The 23,367-nt window shown below is 39.1% G+C and overlaps 1 protein-coding gene across 2 annotated transcripts in view; it reads right to left on the minus strand.

Moving 5' to 3' along the window:
• Window positions 1–22,418, minus strand: part of IPO9 (importin 9) — a 53,599-nt gene extending 31,181 nt beyond the window's left edge. The window contains exon 1 of one of the 2 annotated variants that reach the window (XM_036909525.2): window positions 22,202–22,418. In XM_036909525.2, coding sequence (XP_036765420.1) covers window positions 22,202–22,361 — 160 coding nt within the window. In that variant the 5' untranslated portion in view covers window positions 22,362–22,418. Of the gene's footprint in view, window positions 1–18,061; window positions 18,133–22,201 lie in introns of those variants that run through there. The other variant, XM_036909526.2, reaches the window with a different exon arrangement.
• Between the last annotated feature and the right edge of the window lie 949 nt (window positions 22,419–23,367).

The raw sequence follows: 23,367 nt of genomic DNA on the forward strand, positions 1-23,367 counted from the left end.
CCACTCACACCCACTTGGGTGGCTATTATATATATATATATATATGTATATATATATATATATATAAACAAAATAGAAAACAAGTTGCTGGCAAGGATGTGGAAAAACTGGAACCCTGTGCATTGGTGGGGTAATATAAAATGGTACATTTACATTCTGTGGAGAATAGTAGTGGTTCCTCAAAAAATTAAAAAGAGAATTACCATATAATCCAACATATTTCACTTCTGTGTATGTACCCAAAAGAAATCAAATCAAGGTCTCAGAGAGATATCTATATACCATGTTCACAGCAGCATTATTCATAACAGCTAAAACGTGGAAGCAATCCAAGTGCCCACTGACAGATGAATGGATGAGCAAATGTGGTATATACATACAATGGAATATTATTTTCCTTTAAAAGGAAATTCTGCAATATGCTACAATTGCTACAATGGATGACACTTGAGGACATCATGCTAATTGAAATAAGCCAGTCATAAAAGACATATATGTATGACATGTCATACAATACTGTATGAGTCCACTAACAAAATTTATAAAGACAGAAGTGTAACAGTGGTTGCTAGGGGCTAATGGAGGTGAAATGGGGAACTGTTTAATGGATACAGAATTTCAGTTTTACTGTAAAGAGTTATGGGGATGGACAGTGGTGATAATACAACAGTATGAATGTATTTATTACCACTGAGTTGTGCAATTAAAGATGGTAAAGATGGTCAATCTTATATTAAATAAATCTTATATTAAATGTATTTTACCATAGGAAAAAAACACTTAAAAATTTAGGTCTAAACTACACTTGCAAATAAACCAAATATTTATCTGTGGAAAGAGGAAGAAGAATGTAGACCAAGCATCATAATTTTCACATCTCACATTTTAAGGCTGTGCTATCCAATATGGTAGCCATTAGCCACAAGCGGCTACTGAGTACCTGAAATGTGGCTTGTGAGAATTGGTGTGTGCCATAAATGTAAAATACACACCAGATTTCAAACTCAGTATGAAAACAAAATCATGTAAAATATCTTAGCAATGTTTTTATTGAATACATGTTGAAATAACACTTTACATACATTAGGTTAAATGAACACAGTATTAAACTTTTTACCTGTTTCTTTTTACCTTTTTAATAGAGCTTTTAGAAAATTTAAAATTTCCTAAGTGACTCATGTTACATATTTATTGGGCAGCACTGTTCTAGAGAATGAAGAGCAGATATTCAGATTTGCTCAGTTATGGCAGGTGCACAGGTTACAACAGGCTCATCACTCCCATTTGGAGGAAGATATTGTTAAGTGGGTTTAAGAGCATGGGCTCTAGATTTGGGCAAGTTTGGGTGAAATTATGAAGTTACTATGGCTGATCTTAGGCAAGTTACTTAACCTTCCTAAACCTCAGTTTCTCAGCCACAAAATAGGGATAGCCAAGCTACCCTGTGAGAACCGTAAGATACAATGCATGTAAAGTACTTAGCACAATACTTGGCACATAGCAAAAAACCTTAAAAATCAGTTATTGTGGCAATCCATATCAAGATTCTGTGGCATTTTTCAGAGAAGTAGAATAATCCTAAAATTAGTATGGAACCACACAAGACCCAGAATAGTCAAAGCAATCTTGAGAAGGAACAAAGCTGGAGGCATCATGCTCCCTGATTTCAAACTATACTACAAAGTTGTAGCAATCAAAACAGTATGGTACTGGCATACTAAAAACAGACACAAAGACCAATGGAGCAGAATAGAGAGCCCAGAAATAAACCCATGTATATATAGTCAATTTGCTTATAACAAAGGAGCCAAGAATAATATAATGGGGAACAATCTCTTCAATAAACGGTGTTAGGAAAATGGACAGCTACATGCAAAAGAATGAGACTGGACCACTGTATTATGCCATATATAAAAATTAATTCAAAATGGATTAAAGACATAAATGTAAGACCTGAAACCACAAAACTCCTAGAAGAAAGCATAGGCAGTAAGCCCTTGACATCAATTTTGGCAAAGATTTTTTGGATTTGACACCAAAAGCAAAAATAAAAAAGTAGGGCTATATCAAATGAAAAAGCTTCTGCTCAATGAAGGAAACCTTCAACAAAATGAAAAGGGAACCGACTGAATAGAAAAATACTTGCAAATTATATATCTAATAAGGGGTTCATATCCAAAATACATAAAGAACTCATATAACTCAACAGCACAAAACAAAACAGACCACAATCTGATTAAAACCCAGGCACAAGTGACATTTTTCCAAAGAAGACATACAGATGGCCAGCAGGTACATGAAAAAAATGCTCATCACTATCAGGAAATGTAAACTGAAATCACAATGAGATATCGCCTCACAGTTGTTAGAAAGGCTGTTATTAAAAACATGATAAATAACAAGTGCTGGTGAAGACATGGAGAAAAGGGAACCCTTGTTTAGTGTTGGTGGGAATGAAAATTGGTGCAGAAAAACACTACAGAGGATCCTTTAAAAATTAAAAATAGAACCATCATATGATCCAGCAATTTCGCTTCTGGGTATTCACCTGAAGAAAACAAAAATACTAACTCAAAAAGATATATACACTCCTATGTTCACTGCAGCATTATTTACAATAGCCAAGATACTAAGTGGTCAGTGATGGATAAATGGATAAAGAAACTGTGGTATATATATACACACAAGCAATATTATTCAGCCAAAAAAAGAATGAAATCTTGCCAATTGAGACACCATGAATCCACCCTGAAGGCACTGTGTTAAGTGAAGTAAGTCAGACAGAGAAAGACAAACACTATATGATTTCTCTCCTATATGGAATCTAAAACAAGCAAGCAAACAAACAAACAAACAAAAACCAAGTTCATAGATAGAACAGACTGGTGGTTGCTAGAGGCAGGGGCTAGGATAGGTGAAATGGGTGAAGGGAATCAATAGGTACAGACGTCCAGGTGTAAAATAAATAAGCCCTGGGGAAGTTAACATACAGCAGGGCAACTATAGCAATGATACTGAATTGGGTATATTTGAAAATTGCTAAGCACGTAGATCTTAAAAGTTCTCATCACAAGAGAACTAACAATTCTGCAACTTAAAAAAAAACAGTTATTGTACAATTATTACTTTCACTGCCCATTCATAAGTATATGGTTTGGCTTTCCTGTCTGTATAACCAAAGTCACTTTCCATGGTAGCACTATCATACTGGATTTCCTGGAATAGCCATCCAAAAAGGGCTTTGATGCCAACAGAAAAGCTTACTATCAAGAAAAAGTCAATCCATGCCATGTTTCATGTTCAAGGCTCATCCGAGTAAACAGGTAAAAACCACTAAAAATGATCTATCTTTTTTTTTTTTTGTAGATAATTATTTTTTATTGAAGGGTAGTTGACACACAGTATTACATTACATTAGTTTCAGGTGTACAACACAGTGATTCAATATTTATATACATGATAATTCTAGGTACCAGCTATCACCATACCAAGTTGTTACAATATTTTGACTATATTCCTTATGCTATACATTACATCCCGGTTACTTATTTATTTTACCATTGGAAGTCTGTCCTTTTTTTTTTTTTTTTGTGAGGGCATCTCTCATATTTATTGATCAAATGGTTGTTAACAACAATAAAATTCTGTATAGGGGAGTCAATGCTCAATGCACAATCATTAATCCACCCCAAGCCTAATTTTCGTCAGTCTCCAATCTTCTGAAGCATAACGAACAAGTTCTTACATGGAGAACAAATTCTTACATAGTGAATAAGTTACATGGTGAACAGTACAAGGGCAGTCATCACAGAAACTTTTGGTTTTGCTCATGCATTATGAACTATAAACAGTCAGTTCAAATATGAATACTCATTTGATTTTTATACTTGATTTATATGTGGATACCACATTTCTCTCTTTATTATTATTATTTTTAATAAAATGCTGAAGTGGTAGGTAGATACAAGATAAAGGTAGAAAACATAGTTTAGTGTTGTAAGAGAGCAAATGTAGATAATCAGGTGTGTGCCTGTAGACTATGTGTTAATCCAAGCTAGACAAGGGCAATAAAACATCCACGTATGCAGAAGATTTCTCTCAGGACAGGGGGATGAGGTTCTAAGCCTCACCTCTGTTGATCCCCAATTTCTCACCTGACGGCCCCCCTGCGACTGTGCCTGTCTTAGGTTGTTCCTCCCTTGAGGAATCTTACCCGTCTCTGGCTAACCAGTCATCTTCCGGGGCCATACAGGGAAATGTAAAGTTGGTAAGTGAGAGAGAAGCCTTATTGTTTGAAAAGGTTAGCTTTTTACTTCTTTGCATATTTATGCCCTGTGGCTTCTATGCCCAGCATTTGTCTTGAGGTATCTTTACCACTTGGAAGAATTATGATACTCGGTAAATTTGATATGAGGCACGAATTCTATTTAAGGGTTGTAATTAGGAAGGAAGAAGAAAAGCTATAGAAGTAGCAGGCGGAAGAAAACATGGGAAGATTGATTATTTCTTTGGCATGTCTTCTTGTAGAGTAACTTCAGCATGTATAGGTTTTAAACTAGTAATTAAATTGCACACACACATTAACATAATAGGAGTATAGTTACATAACCAAAGCATACCTGTAATTACCAGCCATCTCCAGTGAAACCAAGAAAACCAGTTAGGCACCTTAGGCATTTGTGAAAACTATCTATGATATGGTGGATATTGTCCAGCTGAGCTTGAACAGTCTGAGAGAAATCAGACAAATTAAAACAACCCATTCCTGGGGAATGTTCACATCCCATATGTTCTTTTAACAGTAAATAGTCTGTAGTTGTAAGATTTTGGAGCGCTACAATTTGCACTTCTCCTAATTCTTGACTGAGTTCCAACAGTATAGATCCAGTCAAATTTGTTGTTTTACTGTATGCACAGGCCAGCTTAGATATCTCCTTCCTCATTCCCATGGCAAGTCCAGGAACGGGTGGGATGAGTGCATCTACAGCTGTAGCAGTGCGTGGATCTTTGTTGGCGTTTTTTGATGATCATCTTCTGGCATGAGTCTTCCAGAGAGTGCTGATGTTGGAAGTTCTTTTTCATATCGTATCTTAGTTCATTTTCGGGGTAGTCCAATTAGGCTTTGATCCTCTGTATAAACACAAACAGACCCTTTGCCTACACTTTTATATGCCCTTTATACCCTTGTGTAGGACTCATTGGAGGTCTCTACACAGGAATTGCCTTTTTTTTTTTTTTTGGGTATCATTAATCTACACTTACATGACGAATATTATGTTTACTAGGCTCTCCCCTATACCAGATCCCCCCTATAAACCCCCTTACAGTCACTGTCCATCAGCACAGCAAATGTTGTAGAAAACTGATCTTTTTTTTTTTTTTTTGTAGATAATTATTTTTTATTGAAGGGTAGTTGACGCACAGTATTACATTATATTAGTTTCAGGTGTACAACACAGTGATAAAACATTTATATACATAATTCTAGGTTCCAGCTAAAAATGATCTATCTTTTAAAGAATGTTTTATTTTGAACTAATTTTTATACTTAAAAGCCTATGATAATACAGAGTTTAGGGATATTGCACAGAGTTCATTGGTGTCCTTCACTCATATTCTTCTGTTATTAACAACTTATACAACCTGGGTTCCATGACCAAAACCAGGCAACTAACATGGAAGTACTATTACCTGGACTACAGACACTTACTGTCCTTTTCCTGTTTCAGAATCCCATCCAAATCCTACATGTGTATGTGGTTGTCTTGTCTCCTTAGTTTCCTCCCATGTGTGACATTCCCTTATTTTTTCCTTGTACATTATGACCAGAACACTTCTGATGAGTAATTAGCAGTTATTCTGTAGGTGTCTCAATGTATGTTTGACTGAAGTTTCCTCATGATTAGATTGAGGCTATTTATTTTTGCCAAGAATAACAGAGAAGTAATCCTGTGTCCTCATTACATTATCTCAGGGAATACATAATGCTGATAAATTTTATTACTGGTAATGTTAATAATAATCACTTGGTAATGGGGGACTTCTGGGTTTCTCCACTGCAAAGGTACTATTTTTCACTTTTAATTGATACAATTCTTAGGCGAAATACTTTGAGGTTATGTTAATATACTATTTCTCTTCAAACTTTCACCCACTGGTTTTAGCATCCACCTGTGGATCCTGCCTGAAACAATTAGTACCGTACTATTTGCCTAATGGATCTTCTGTATTTTTTATTCTCTTTATACTTAATTATAATTCTTTTGTAAGGAAGAACTGTCCCTTCCCCTTTAGTTATTTACCCAATTATTTATTTATACCCTTATGGACTGATGCTTATTTATTTTACTTGATGGGTTTTAATCCAATGCTATCATTATTTATTTAATTGCTCAAATTGTTTGACTTTGGCCATTGGCACTTCTTCCGGTTGGCTCCTATGTACGCTTACAAGATCCCCTTCTTTTTCAGGCACTTCATTATTTTCTGATATCACAAGATATTCTAGGCCCAGCTTTTACTTTCTCTGCCTAAACCCTGGAATCAACTTTTTCTCCATGGAGCCCTGGTGTTTTTCAGTGGAGAATGCTATTTAGAAAACAAGAACTAGGAGATGGGTGAGCTTACTGGCACTGGGGTGACACTGCTCCTAGACTGTCTCAGAGAGCAGCGCTAGGAAGCAGATGTATGTATACTAACATATGCCTACACACACATCCGTCCATCCACCTTCCCAATCCATCAATCCATATATTGATACTTCAGAAGCCAATCCAATACCTCAAGGTTCATTATCCTTTTCTTCCTTTCCTTATTTGTAATTCTTTTCTCTGACAGTGATAAATCTGGCTCTCATGATCTAATACATTTACTTATTTTTTCAATCTTGGTATATACATGAACCAATCACAGAACTATTAATCTATACTATGAAAAAGATATATTAACTGGAGTACAATTTTTGTGTATAGTTCTTTTTGACTAATCTTATAATCTGCAGTCAAAATACTGTTTTCCAAAGTTCTTAGGTTAGTTCTTTCTTGCCCAACACCAAATAATAGTTATGTTATTCATTTGTAATACAGTTAGGTTCATTTGTTAGTACTTGTATTCCATTCTGGTCCACCTCCATTGTTTGATTTTAATTATTTACTTATTTTGGGGCATATAACATTACAAGTAACTATTACTGTAACTAGTAACATTACTATAACATTACATAGTAAAACATTACTATGATTCTCAAAGTTAAAGCTACACAAAAAGGCAAGTCCTGAACTGTCCTTCCAAGAACTGTCATTCCTTCCTCATCCTTATTAACTACTTTCCACCCTTTCTCCACTACTTCACGTAAGGAACCAATCAGTTTCTGATTTATCTTTCCTGTATTTCTTTTGAATAAATGAACAAATACATGTGTATTTTCATATATCCTCTTGTTTATATGAAAAATAGTATATTATAGATACACTTTTGCACTTTTTTTTTTCAGTGAACATTGTATCCTGGAACTCATTCCAAATTGTCTCAGAGATTCTCCATTCTTTTTTATAGATGCATAATATACCATTGCGTAGATGAACATATTTTATTCAACCACTTTTCTATGTATGGGCAATTAGATTGCTTCCAATTTTTGCTTTTATAAACTATGTTGCAGGAAATAATGCTGTGTGGTATGTATTTTTGTGCTGTTGAAGACAGACCTTCAGGGTAGACTACCAAAAATGGGATAGCTGCATCAAAAGGCAAGTGCATACACAGTGATGTTAGGCATGGTCGAATTTTTCTCCAGAATTGTACCAATTTGCCTTCCCACTAGCAATGTTAAGAGGGTTTCTCTACAGCCTCATCAACATAATGTATTATCATAATTAAACATTTTTTGCTAGTCCAGAGATGAGAAATGCTATCTCAATGTTGTTTTTTGTATTTCTCTAACTATGAGTGACTTTAAACTTTTTATGTTCAAGTGCTGTTTTAGTGTCTTTTTATTGGTGGGGGGAGAGGTGAGCTGTCTGTCTCTCCCCATTTTTCTGTTGGGATTATGGTTCTCTGTTCCTCAATTTTTAAGAGTTCTTTATATGTTAAAAATATTTTCCTTTTGTTTGTGGTACAGGCTGTGAAACATTTTTATCAGTTTCTCAGTTTTCTTTTGGCTTTCTATGTGTATTTTTTGTTACAGAGATTAAAAATTAATTTTTTTATGCAGTCAAATTTACCAATCTTTTCTTTTATTGCTCTGGATTTTGAGTCATATTTAAAAAGCTTTTCCTTATGCAAGATTAAGGAAAATATCACCCGTATTTTATTCTAGAATTCGTATGGCTTCATTTAAAAAATATTTAGATTCCTGGTCCATTTGGAGCTTAAATTTTTGTATGGTGTGAAATACCGATGTAATTCCAAATGGCCACAGTCGTCCCAGCACCCTCTCTCTATTCCAAAGTCCGTTTCTCCCCCCAATGATATGAGATACTACCTTTATCTACACTAAATCTCCATACATAGTGTGTGCCTATTTCTGGACTTTCTATTCTACTTCACAGTTCTGTATGACTATTCATATGCCAGTGTCATGCTTTTTTTTAACTATAGAGATTTTATATAACACAGTAATGTCTGGTAGAATAGTCCCTCCTTATAGCTTTCCCTTTTCACTGTTTCTGGAGCTGTTTTTCCATGCACTTTAGAATCAACTTTATCTCCTCTATCAAGTGGAGTTGCCCTATCCAAGAATAGCATGTCTTCCCATTTGTTCAAGTTTACTCTTAAGTCTTTCAGGAGTGTTAAAAAAGTTTCCCCTAATAAGTTTTTGCACATTTCCTGTTCATTTTATTCCTAAGTATTTAACTTTTTGTTGTTAATATAAATGAGTTTTTTAAAAAACACTATTGTGTCCTCTAACCTTTTGTTTGTGCATATGAAGGACATTGTTTTAAATTTTTTATATCCTGCTACTTTACTGAATTCTTAATTCATTTTTTAATTTAAAATTTTTATTAAGGGATTACTGATATATTTCTTATGAAGGTTTCACATGAAAAAACAATGTGGCTACTATATTTACCCATATTATCAAGTCCCCATCTATACCCCAATGCAGTCACTGTCCATCAGTGTAGTAAGATGCCACAGATTCACTATATGCCTTCTCTGTGCTACAATGCTATCCCCATGATCCCCCACATCATGTGTACTAAACATAATGCCCCTCAATCCCCTTCTCCCTCCCTACCCACCCTCCCCCACCCCTCCCCTTTGGTAACCACTAGTCCCTTCTTGGAGTCTGTGAATCTGATGCTATTTTGTTCCTTCAGCTTTGCTTCGTTGTTATACTCCACAAATGAAGGAAATCATTTGGCACTCGTCTTTCTCTGCCTGGTTTATTTCACTGAGCATAATATCCTCCAGCTCCATCCATGTTGTTGAAAATGGTAGGATTTGTTTCTTTCTTATGGCTGAATAGTATTCCATTGTGTATATGTATCACATCTTCTTTATCCATTTATCTACTCATGGACCCTTAGGTTGCTTCCATATCTTGGCTATTGTAAAAAGTGCTGCGATAAACATAGGGGTGCATATGTCTTTTTGAATCTGAGAACTTGTATTCTTTGGGTAAATTCCAAGGAGTGAGATTCCTGGGTCAAATGGTATTTCTATTTTTAGTTTTTTGATGAACCTCCATATTGCTTTCCACAATGGTTGAACTAGTTTACATTCCCACCAGCAGTGTAGGAGGGTTCCCCTTTCTCTACATCCTCACCAGCATGTGTTGTTCTTAGTCTTTTCAATGCTGGCCATCCTTACTGGTGTCAGGTGATATCTCATTGTGGTTTTAATTTGCATTTCCCTGATGATTAGTGATGTGGAGTATCTTTTCATGTGTCTGTTGGTCATCTGAATTTCTTCTTTGGAGAACTGTCTCTTCATATCCTCTGCCCATTTTTTAACTGAGTTATTTGCTTTTTAGGTGTTGAGGCGTGTGAGTTCTTTATATATTTTGGATGTTAGCCCCTTGTCAGATATGTCATTTACAAATATATTCTCCCATACTGTAGGATGCCTTTTTGTTTTGTTGATGATGTCCTTTGCCGTACAAAAACTTTTTAGTTTGATGTGGTCCCATGAGTTCAATTCTTGCTTTTGTATCCTTTGCTCAAGGAGATGCATTCAGTAAGAAGTCGCTCATGTTTATATTCAGGAGATTTTTGCCTATGTTGTCTTCTAAGAGTTTTATGGTTTCATGACTTACATTCAGGTTTTTGATCCATTTTGAGTTTACTTTTGTGTATGGGGTTAAACAATAATCCAGTTTCATTCTCTTGCATGTAGCTATCCAGTTTTGCCAACATTAGCTGTTGAAGAGGCTGTCATTTTCCCATTGTATGCCCATGGCTCCTTTATCGTATATTAATAATTGACCATATATGGCTGGGTTTATATCAGGGCTCTCTAGTCTGTTCCATTGGTCTATGGGTCTGTTCTTGTGTCTGTACCAAATTGTCTTGATTACTATGGCTTTAGAGCTTGAAGTTGGGGAGCATAATCCCCTCAGCTTTATTCTTCCTTCTCAGGATTGCTTTGGCTATTCAGGGTCTTTTGTGGTTCCATATGAATTTTAGAACGATTTTCTCTAGTTCGTTGAAGAATGCTGTTGGTATTTTGATAGGAACTGCATTGTATCTGTAGATTGCTTTAGGCAGGATGACCATTTTGACAATATTAATTCTTCCTATCCATGAGCATGGGATGTGTTTCCATTTATTGGTATCTTCTTTAATTTCTCTCATGAGTGTCTTGTAGTTTTCTGAGTATAGGTCTTTCACTTCCTTGGTTAGGTTTATTCCTAGGTATTTTATTCTTTTTGATGCAACTGTGAATGGAATAGTTTTCCTGATTTCTCTCTCTGCTGGTTCATTGTTAGCGTATAGGAATGCCACAGATTTCTGCATATTAATTCTGTATCCTGCAACTTTGCTGAATTCAGGTATTAGATCTAGTAGTTTTAGAGTGGATTCTTTAGGGTTTTTTATGTACAATATCATATCATCTGCAAACGGGGACAGTTTAACTTCTTCCTTGCTAATCTGGATGCCTTTTATTTCTTTGTGTTGTCTGATTGCTGTGCCTAGGACCTCCAGTACTATGTTGAATAGAAGTGGGGAGAGTGGGCATCCTTGTCTTGTTCCCAATCTTAAAGGAAAAGCTTTCAGCTTCTCGCTGTTAAGTATAATGTTGGCTGTGGGTTTGTCATATATGGCCTTTATTATGTTGAGGTACTTGCCCCTGATACCCATTTTATTGAGAGTTTTTATCATGAATGGGTGTTGAATTTTGTCAAATGCTTTTTCAGCATCTATGGAGATGATCATGTGGCTTTTGTCCTTCATTTTGTTGATGTGGTGGATGATGTTGATAGATTTTCGAATGTTGTACCATCCTTGCATCCCTGGCACAAATCCAACTTGATCATGATGGATGATCTTTTTGATGTATTTTTGAATTCGGTTTGCTAATATTTTGTTGAGTATTTTTGCATCTATATTCATCAGGGATATTGGTCTGTAATTTTCTTTTTTAGTGGTGTCTTTGCCTGGTTTTGGTATTAGAGTGATGCTGGCCTCATAGAATGAGTTTGGAAGTATTCCCTCTTCTTCTACTCTTCGGAAAACTTTAAGGAGGATGGGTATTAGGTCTTCACTAAATGTTTGATAAAATCCAGTGGTGAAGCCATCTGGTCCAGGAGTTTTGTTCTTAGGTAGTTTTTTGATTACCAGTTCGATTTTGTTGCTGGTAATTGGTCTGTTCAGATTTTCTGTTTCTTTCTGGGTCAGTCTTGGAAGGTTGTATTTTTCTAGAAAATTGTACATTTCTTCTAGGTTATCCAGTTTGTTAGCATATAATTTTTCATAGTATTCTCTAATAATTCTTTGTATTTCTGTGGTGTTCATAGTGATTTTTCCTTTCTCATTTCTGATTCTGTTTACGTGAGTAGACTCTCTCTTTTTCTTGATAAGTCTGTCTAGGGGTTTATCTATTTTGTTTATTTTCTCGAAGAACCAGCTCCTGCTTTCACTGATTCTTTCTATTGTTTTATTCTTCTCAATTGTATTTATTTATGCTCTAATCTTTATTATGTCCCTCCTACTTACTTTGGGCCCCATTTGTTCTTCTTTTTCTAATTTTGTTAACTGTGAGTTTAGACTGCTCATATGGGATTGTACTTCTTTCCTGAGGTAGGCCTGTATTGCAATATACTTTCCTCTTAGCACGGCCTTGGCTGTGTTCCACAGATTTTGCAGTGTTGAATTATTGTTGTCATTTGTCTCCATATATTGCTTGATCTCTGTTTTTAGGTGGTCATTAATCCACTGGTTATTTAGGAGCATGTTGTTAAGCCTCCATGTGTTTGTAGGATTTTTCATTTTCTTTGCGTAATTTATTTGTAGTTTCATACCTTTGTGGTCTGAGAAACTGGTTGGTACAATTTCAATCTTTTTGAATTTACTGAGGCTCTTTTTGTGGTCTAGTATATGATTTCTTCTTGAAAATGTTCCATGTGCACTTGAGAAGAATGTATATTATGCTGCTTTTGAGTGTAGAGTTCTGTAGATGTCTGTTAGGTCCATGTGTTCTAATGTGTTGTTCAGTGCCTCTGTGTCCTTACTTATTTTCTGTCTGGTTGATCTGTCCTTCAGAGTGAGTGGAGTGTTGAAGTCTCCTAGAATGAATGCATTGCATTCTATTTCCGCTTTTAACTGTTAATATTTGTTTCACATATGTAGGTGCTCCTGTGTTGGGTGCACAGATATTTATAATGGTTGTATCTTCTTGTTGGATTTACCCTTTTATCATTACATAATGTCCTTCTTTGTCTCTTGTGACTTTCTTTGTTTTGAAGTCTATTTTGTCTGTTATGAGTACTGCAACTCCTGCTTTTTTCTCCCTATAGTTGCATGAAATACCTTTTTCCATCCCTTCACTTTTAGTCTGTGTATGTCTTTGGGTTTAAAATGAGTCTCTTGTAGGCAGCATATAGATGGGTCTTGTTTTTTGACCCATTTAGTGACTCTATGTCTTTTGATTGGTGCATTCAGTCCATTTACATTTAGGGTGATTATCGATAGGTATGTACTTATTGCCATTGCAGGTGTTAGATTTGTGTTTACCAAAGGTTCAAGGTTAAACTTCCTTACTATCTAAGAGTCTAACTTAACTCACTTAATACGCTATTACAAACACAATCTAAAGTTTCTTTTTTTTTTCTCCTTCTTCTTCCTCCTCCATTCTTTATATATTAGGTATCATATTCTGTACTCTTTGTCTATCCTTTGATTGACTTTGGGGATAGTTAATTTAATTTTGCATTTGCTTAGTAATTAGCTGTTCTACTTTCTTTACTGTGGTTTTATTACCTCTGGTGACAGCTATTAAACCTTAGGAACACTTCCATCTATAGCAGTCCCTCCAAAATACACTGTAGAGATGGTTTGTGGGAGGTAAAATCTCTCAGCTTTTCCTTACCTGGAAATTGTTTAATCCCTCCTTCAAATTTAAATGGTAATCCTGCTGGATAAAGTAATCATGGTTAGAGGTCCTTCTGCTTCGTTGCATTAAATATATCATGCCTCTCCCTGCTGGCCTGTAAGGTTTCTGCTGAGATGTCTGATGATATCCTGATGGGCTTTCCTTTGTATGTGATCTTATTTCTCTCTCCGGCTGCTTTTAATAGTCTGTCCTTATCCTTGATCTTTGCCATTTTAATTACTATATGTCTTGGTGTTGTCTTCCTTGGGTCCCTTGTGTTGGGAGATCTGTGCACCTCCATGGCCTGAGGGACTATCTCCTTTCCCAGACTGGGGAAGTTTTCAGCAATTACCTCCTCAAAGACACTTTCTATCCCTTTTTTTTCTCTCTTCTTCTTCTGGTATCCCTATAATGTGAATATTGTTCTGTTTGGATTGGTCACACAGTTCTCTCAATATTCTTTCATTCTTAGAGATCATTTTTCTCTCTGTGTGTCAGCTTCTTTGTAGTCCTCTTCTCTAGTTCCTATTTCATTTATTGTCTCCTCCACCGTTATCTAATATGCTTTTAATACCCTCTATTGTGCTCTTCAGCGATTGGATCTCCGACCGGAATTCATTCCTGAGTTCTTGAATATTTTTTCTGTACCTCCATGAGCATGTTAATGATTTTTATTTTGAAATCCCTTTCAGGAAGATTCATGAGGTCAATGTCATTTAAATCTTTCTCAGGAGTAAAATTTTACTTTGAACCAGGTTCCTTTGGTGTTTGATATTTGTATATGGCGCCCTCTAGTGTCCAGAAGCTCTACTCTCTGGAGCTGCTCAGCCCCTGATGCAACGTCGGGGGTCGCAGGGGAGTGGTATTGGTGCCTGAGGGGAGGAAAGAGTTGTTTCCTGCTTCCTGGCCACTATGCCTGTCTCCACTGCCTGAACCAGTGGGCCGAGCACACAGGTATAAGCCTCTATGCTTTGCATTTGTAGTTGCTGTAGACAGGTCTTCTGTCCAGCTGCCTAACGCCTGGGTAGGTTTTGCCGGTTTTTGAGCCAGGTGGGGATGAATGGGAGGAAGGCGCAGTAGGCTGCATATCACGGAGGGGGTCCTTAGAGCTGTGTAGCCAGCCAGGGAGCTGGAGCACCTGAAGATCGTGAAAGCTCCCAACCTGCTGGGCAGAGTGCACCCGGACAATTTTGTTTACCTGTCCTTTCTCCTGAGCAGTAAGTGCTGTGCAATCCTTGTCCCTTTAGCAGCTCTCTTGCTGTTAGGAAGTCTCTCAGACTGCCCACCTTTCTTTTGTCCCAGAGCAGCCAGATATGAATCCCTGCTTTCTACAAGCAGCTGGAATCTCAGTCTCTCCAGGAATTCTGCCTGTCTTAGCTTTCCAATCCCCTAATCATGAGAGTACCATGCAAGCACCATGAAATGTAGGTTTGTGCTCCCAGGGAGATCTCCGGAGTTAGGTATTCAGCAGTCCCAGGCCCCCACTCCCTCCCTGCTCCATTTCTCTTCCTCCCGCCAGTGAGCTGGGGTGGGGAAAGGGCATGGGTCCCACCAGGCCATGGCTTTGGTATGTTACCCTGTTCCATGAGGTTTATTCTTGAGGTGTATGCGGTTTGGCACAGTCCTCTTTGCTGTTGCACTTTCAGGATTATTAATTATATTTTCATATTATATGCAGTTTTAGGAGGAAGCCTGTCTCACCTCTCACGCCATCTTTAATCCTCTCTGTTGAGAGGTGCAAATTTATTTGTGTCTTAATTCATTCTTATTACATCTTTATTTTAAGCTGCAGTTTTTGATACAATCCTATGGCATCTGTTATTTCCTTAGGAAAGGAGAATTTTTGCAAGACCACCACAAAAGAAGCCACATTATTTATAAAGCATTTACTAAGTAATTAAATCACAAGTAAATAATTGAAACCTGCGGAATTACCTCTAAAAATACTGAAATCGATTCTCATTCTTAGGATTAGTCTGGCTAGTTCAGACTCTGCTAAATCTTTAACACCCATTTTATAACAAAAGAAATGGTAGGTGTCTACAGCCCAAAGATATGGGAGTGAATCTTCAGAATGAACAAAAACACAGACAAATCAGATATAATTTAGGAAACTTCTTGGATACCAACCGATGTTCAAGCTGAAAGGCAAAAAGTGCACTAAAATGCACGTGTAAAATCCAGTTAAAGGAGAAAGGAAAAGGGGCACTAGTAAGGGTATCCACAGCCCCTTTGACTTCAGATACTTAGTGTGAATAATAGAAGCTAACTTTAAGGCCCTAAGTCTACTTAGAATGTCATGTCCATCCAGGTTTGGTTTCCCTGGATAGTTAAACAATGCTAGTGTGCTTCAGGTGACACCCTTCAGAATGACCTATAAACATGTTCATAAACTACCTGGGCCATACAGCATTTTCTAAGGCTTTTTAAAATAATTTTTGCATGGACCACTATCAAATGGGTTTTAATGTTCCTGATAGGAGCACAATTTTTAGATCATCACTACAGGAACAAACAGATCAAGCTGAACAAAATCTTCATCACAGAGAGTGAAAAGGTACTGAGATATAAAGTGAGACTTTTTGAGATGGGTTTAAAACTTGAGCTGAGGCTATAAAGTTTGAACAAATCTGAATAATTACCTTTGTAATGAAAGCACAGAGATTGTTACTGCTGTAGGTTAACAGTGATGCTCACAGAAGGGAAAGGACTGTGCATTTTCTACCAGTTCACACTGGTGCTGACCAGAAGAGTCACTATGGCATGAAGACCAACAGTTCAGGGGTCTTTTCTCATCAAATCTACTCTTTTTAAAGAAAAGTTTAGTGTGGATACATTTTTTCCATACCAGTGCCAGGAGAAGGTAGTACTCTGGTGACAACCACAATGGCTAGGAGTTTTTTTGCCCTAATACCATCTTTAAATTAATCTTGTCTAGTAAGCTACTGAAGAACATACCCCAATTTCCACTAATCATCTTGTTTCACATGTCATGAGATTGTGAGGGATAAGGGTGAGATTAAAAGATGATCAAAAGAGATGTGGCACCCAGAAACCTAAGTCAACCAGAGGATCGGTACTGAAATACGTATTACAGGATGGATTTTATCTGAAAGTTTATTTCCTCCACATAGGAAAGAAGTTTGAAAGTTTGAGTAACATGACTCTCAGCTCAAAAGACTTAATGGGAAAGAAAATCTTCAAAGAATATCATCCTCATAAACTAAAGACAAGTTTTAAAAACAAAATGGATAAACAGATTTTCTTCTCTACAGGTCCTTACATTCCAAAAACTGTGACCACAAGATTAACTCTGATTTGGAAACCCCAAAAATTCAAAGACAAAGAACCCATTTGAATTAAGTTATAAGGAAATATAAGAGGGAAAATATCAATTATTATTTTATTTAACCCAATTTATTCTGTCTAGACCATATATCCATTAGAAATACAGGGATCTATATTAGTCACCATAGAAGAGTTTTATACCATAAAATTTTAGTTTACTTAAAAGCTTTGTGAAAAACTCTTTGTAAGGAGTGATAGTGATGGTGTGGTGCTGAGGGTGAACTCTGTGCTATAAAGTTAAAGCTCAGAAGGAAAAACCAGAAAAAAATCAAGTTTTGTTTTAAATCTGATCAACACAGTTGCTCCTATCTGAATATTGCAGGTTTCTGTTAAGTAGTAAAAATCCAATTTACAGTTACTCATTTAACAGAGATCATACAATAATGTTTGAAAAAAATATAATTAAGTGTCTGTAGAGAAAAAGTACTCTCATTTATTTTGTTGTGTTGGGGAAATCTCCTGTTTTGCTGACTGATGTCTTTAACATAATTTCTTTAGAAAACACTAGAAAGAAGAGCTGAATAACTTACTTTGGGATGATTAAGGCAGGGAAATGCAGACATACATAGCTGCTTTATTTTGTCTTGCTTGGAAATGACCAACTCAGATTAAACTAAGACTCAATCTATGAAGTCAAGCCAAAGAGGAGCATTCAAGGTCTGTATGCAGTTAGCTTTCTAAAGCCATTTTTGTTAATTTAATTTCTTCAGTTCCTTTTCCCAAGGTGAAGTAAGGACAGAACCATTCTGTTCTTTTGCAGTTTCACCCTGACTCCAGGTTCTCATTATATTTTTAACCAAATATTCCTTTCTAAGGAAATTTTTGCTCTCTTTTCTTACTCATTCTCTTTAGTCTTCTGCTCCCCTCTCTTGTTATCTTTGCTCCCCTTTCTCTCCTTTCACCCCAAGTGGCAAAATATTATCTATCTAGAAGTTGGCTTAGAAGGGAAGATCCAAAGGACAGCATGGAGGATAAAGGATAAGTTAAGAAATTCATGCTATTGATGTTAAGGGTCTACAGTGCTTTGTCAGGGCAGCTACTAGCAGAAAAACTGAATAGGGACTGTTTGGAGAAGGAGGCAGTTCTGAGCAGAGCTCTGGAGAAGCCCCCCTTCTCTCATGGGGGTTGGTAAACACCACAAAACCACAGCTGAAAGGAAAAAGAAAAGTCCACCACTGGCCTTTTTCCGAGCGTGGCCGCCTTCCGCTCGGCTCAGTGCCCGCCACATGCCCAGGAGTGCGTCTGGATCCTTGAGGGGCTCCCTTCGCAGGTGACAGTGCTTACGCTATACTGTAAGAGAGCCAGAAAAGTGCCCATGAGAACCAGAAAGCAAACTTCCAGCCAGCAGGATCATCTCTCTAGGCATCTAAGATGGGGGGACCAACACAGGCATCTGGGCAGCAGCTGAATGCCAGGTAAAGTGAGGGAAAGAGAATTTTCCCCCTCCCCAGTTCAATATAAGGGTGGTAGAAGGAAAGAAAAAAATGTATTTTCTGTGACACAGCTACTGGAAGCAAGGCAGAGAAGACTAAGTCAAGGCCAAATGATGGAGGAAAACACCTTCACTTCTAATAGACAAAAATAAACAATTAAAAGAAGAAAGTGACCTAGGATCTAAATCTAGTTATATAAGAAAGTCTGTGCTCTGCTGGCCTGGAGAATTAAAGCTTATGAATGCAGGGAACTCATTCCACCACTTGGGTGATGCTGCTCTTAGGAGGAAGTCGTGAGAGAAGAAAAAGAAGGAAAAAACTTCATTCTAAGAAATAAAAACAGTAAAGCATAAACACACCAAAAATTAAGAGCTGACATTCTCAAAAATCATCAGCTCCTCATAAGTCAGACAGAAGAGTAGCCGCAGCTGAGTACAGAACATTAGACTTTGAAATAAGAGATACTGGGAAATTGACAACCTTTCCAGTCTTTCTAATTACGATGTTTGTAAAATGCTTGATATGACTTTGCCTTTAAATAAAAAGTATTAGAATGTTCTAAACATCCAAAAGACTTTTATTTTTATTCTATTGAAGCAGAACTAAATTCTTGCCAACTCTACTGATCAAATTCAAAATCTCAATCTTCCTAAGAAAAATGAAAGGGTGCCAATTATCTACTGGAATATTATATAACACAGAAACTTAAACTTTCAAATAATATGCTTCTCAATTCAGGATGAGAGTGCTCTCTGAAGAGGTGGTTCAGGACACCATCTCCTTCTCCAATTAACTCTGTGAATTAGGCACTAACTATTCAGAAAAGGTTTGCTGGGTTTCCCTCAGACTCCAAGTGACTAGGAAAAAAGGCAAGCACAAGGACTCCAGAAAATCATTCCAGGACACGAGGATGATGAACGACCCATCCTGATTCTTTTGAAGCTGACCCACTCTATGAGTCAGGTGGCTCTCTCACATATGTACACTTCCTCGCCTTAAGAGAACAGGCTCCCATTCTGGAAGACATGAAAACTAATTATAGGCAAGTTATTTCTGGGAAAACATAAGCTGGCAGACTAAATGACTGGGATGTACTTTGGGCTCCAGCAACCTCAATTTTCTAAGATAATTGCTTCTTACAATCTCCTCTACCCCTAGAAGCTGGTTATAACATGTCAACCTCTCAGGTCTGCCCATATAACAGGGAGTTGATGACCCAAAATTAAATTAGAGATTTTTCCACTTAACTGACAAGACTAGGGGTAATCACCTGACAGCCAAGGAAGGTGGCACACCTGTTTGCCAAGGGAACAGCCTGGTTAATATTAAGAATCAGTGGGGACCAGTCTCCCATGGGAGGCAGAATAAATGGTTTGCAAGGACTGTGTGGTTTTTGAAGGGACAGATGGACTAAAAACAACCAGATTTAGCTGTCATCTGAACGTGGGCTCCACGGAACCAAAAAAGGATCAAAAGACTACTGGAACATAACAATAGACACCAATTCCCATGTTTTTCATTAACTTGAAGTTTTAAGGAAACATGCTTCCTAGGACCAGGAAGCAAGGTTTCCTCTACTAGGATAAAACTAAAATGTGAAACAATTTCAAAGGAGTGATTTGTCCATTCATTTGCAACGCCTCACCATGGCCTGCAAGGTACTCTTAAAGCAGGAGCAATGTCTTGCCATTTTCATCAGGCCAAATAGTTGATTAAATCCTGGCTAGGAAGCCAGGTTCTCTATTTTCAAGTAAAAGGAGGGCAACAGCTAGTAGAGAAGAAACTACTAATCACGCTAAGGAAACATTTTAGATTGAGGCAGAATACAAGACAAGGTATTCTGAACCCAATGGCAAAAATAACTTGTTAAAGGCCACAAGACGATAAAGGAGAGATGCAAGGTACTGTATTTGAGGAATGGATCACCATCCTCCATCTAAAAATAGGGTACTGATAGAGGTGAATGTCTACAGTTTTTAAACATGAGGAATCAGACTATGTAAAGACACAAACAGCCTCTGAAGGGTTCAAAGCACCGCATTCAACTCCAGAGACTTGTTCCAATCCTGTACATCACCTCTGAAACCTGTGAGTCATTATGCCTTTACTGTAAGACAACTGCTATCAGGTCACTGCCTCAAAGCCTTTCTGTATGTCTCACAGCATGCCTGACAGCCCAGTACCAGTCGGTGTGGAGTATGTGTGAGTGTGTGTGCATACGAGTGGGTTTCAATCTGTTCCCACCAGTGGCCTAGATCAAATGCAAAATCCTGCACTTCTGTTTAATTTATTTCAAGACCCCAAAAGATGAAGAAAGTGAGAGACCAGAAGTTCAAAAAGAGCTCAAGAAGTTTATAATCGAGTTTGCCTAGATGAGACCCTAACATTGGCTAGAACTGAAGAGATCAGAGACCAAGTGGAGCTGTTGTTGGACAGTTTGAATATGCGCCACGGTTCACCTTTCACAGAAAGTGCCACACATGCATTTGGGGAACCAGGAACACTAGGTACCGCTCAGGGAAGGCATCAGACCTGCAGGCTCATTCAAGCAGTAACTTGAATGTGATGAGGTTTCTTTCCTTTGTCACTCTTTCACCTTCATACCCAAGGGAGGCAAAGCCCATGTGAATAAAGAATTTCACCTAGGAGCCTATAACAACTCCTTTGATGAAGCTATGCATGGCTCCTAAACAGCTCCGGTTCAGTGGTTGCTCCTCCTATGGGGTCTGACATTTTATAGAACGGTAATTACAACTAGGCCTTCAAAATCGGTCCTTAACCTGCTAGATCCCAAACCTCAACATATTCGCAATAGAGGGAACAGAGCTTTTTTGACAGCTCTCTCATGTTGTGAGAGAACAGAACATTAAAGGGGGATTTGTCTTAAAATTCTTTTCAATAAAAACCCCAGCTTAAGAGAGCCAACCTAAGGTTTTGAGTGTGAATGGTCAGACCACGGACGATTCCCCCGTGCTCAGATGAGCCCCTGAGAGGTGGTGGAGACATTCTGTTGGGCTGGGGGATTTGGAGGACCTGGAGTTCTTTCAGTGGAGCCCTGACAGACAGATAGACTTCTTACATAAAGACCAAGAGGACCTTCCCTCCTCCGGTTTCTGGATCAAATTGCTCTTTGTAGAGTGGCTGCACAGGGCCTGGTGAAAGGCCCGCTCCGCAGGACACTGACAGATATTCTCAAACCAAAAGTTCATTTTTTTCTCCATCACTCTAAAGCACATAATAGGAGGATGGGGGACAAAGAATCAAAGACAAAGGATGATCAGTTCCTTGAAACAAACGCATAGTGGTATTTAATAAGTGCAAATTATTCTGAAAACCAGCGGGGCGTAGGGTCAGGACGGTGATGCAGCGGTACATATATATATTTAATGGGAAAACATGAAGAGGAAAAACAACCCGCTGGGTTTCTAACTCGGAGGCAGAAACTTGCTGGACGACGCCCGCTGGGCTGTGACAGCCGCCTTCCGCAGGCGCTGCTCTCTCGCCACTTCTAGCGGCTCCCCGCACCCCCAACCCGGACAGCCGGGCCGGGGAAGGGGCCGCAGGGACCCTGGTCCTGAACTCAGCAACACTGCCCAGCCGGCGCGACCTCCTCCGACGGCCAGGAGTGCGGCCCCACCTCGGCGCTCGCGGGCCCCGGGCTCCGTCCATCTGTTCCAGCCTCCGCCCTCCGCCGACCCGCTCCGCCAGGCCGCCTCCCGCCCGGGGCTCTCGCGGCCGCCAGGGACACCCACCTCCGGCTGCCTGCCCCACGCCCGCCTGCCGGGCCTCGGCGCCCAGATGCCCCCGGCCGGGCGGCAGCTGCGGTCAACGGGCCGCACGGCCGCCCCGGGTCCTGCCCATCCTCGTGACGGTCCCGCCTCACTCACCCTCTGTCACCTCGAGCACTTTGATCTGCTCCTCGGCAGCCGCCCGCACCTCCTGCACTGGGGACAGGATCCCGGTGAGAGTATCCACTAGTGCCTCCTTCAATCCTTGGGCCACGGGACCCGGCAGCCCGGAGGCCCCACCAGCCGCCGCCGCCGCCATCTTTCCTCCCTTCAGCCCGCCAGCCCCGCGGGCAGCCCCGCCACTGAATGACGGCTCCCGCGCGCGGCCAATCCGCGCAGCCGCGCCTGCGCACCGGCGCGCCAAGGGGGCGGGGAACCGGCCGGAGCCTCCCGAGACAGCGCCTCCTGCCGCGGGACCGGAGCCTGCACCTTTCTCAGCAAGAATCCCGTCCGATTTGTGGTAACCGAGCCCCAGAGAGGTTAGGGAGCCTTCCCCAAACCGAACAGTAAGTTAGCAAACAAACTTGGAGTAAAGTCAATGATATGTGACATTTAAAGTCATAGATCTTTCAGGTATATGATACTCTTCGTTGATTGGAGGTGAGATGGGAATGGATGTTGAGAGCGTTAAGGTGTGGGTCAGAAATAGCTGTTTTAAACCAGACTCTTTTTCCCCCCAAACACTGAAAAAAACGTTGGCTCAAGCGACTCTTTTCATTTCTTGCTCAGGAATTCAAGTATGGGGGAAAAAAAGAAACTGCAGCGGACTGGGCGGGGGTGGTCGCCTCCAAAAGGCCCAGTCCCTTGGTTTTCCAGCCTAGAGAAGCCCACCCTCAAAACTGTTAAGTGCTTGGCCAGGAGAGGGCACCAGAGTGCGTAAGGGCATTTCCTCCTGAGTTAAGTTCTTATGTGACTATTTGAGAATGAATTCTGTTAGCTGAGAAAAAGTGACTTTTCTTTTTCCCCCAAAGAAATTATGGCTGGACATTTAAGGGGTGTTAGAACGAGAGTAGTTTAATATGGCTCTCTCAGGGCTGGTTGTAGGAAATGGCTGGAGGAATAGAGATGCTTCTACACACTGAAACAAGTGGAGAGGATTATCAGAAGGCCCTAAAAATGCAGGGCAGGGTGGTGAGCCTGTAGTGGCTGAAGTGTTGTAATGGCATATGTTGTTAAGAGTGGGAGATTCTAGGGCCAAGGGGAACAGGTATTTCTTAATAAGCTGTTCAGTTTGAATGCCTTCAAATGGTTTCCAAGAACCTTAC

This window comes from Manis pentadactyla, chromosome 9 (genome assembly GCF_030020395.1).
Source record: "Manis pentadactyla isolate mManPen7 chromosome 9, mManPen7.hap1, whole genome shotgun sequence".
In the NCBI taxonomy this organism is placed as follows: domain Eukaryota; kingdom Metazoa; phylum Chordata; class Mammalia; order Pholidota; family Manidae; genus Manis; species Manis pentadactyla.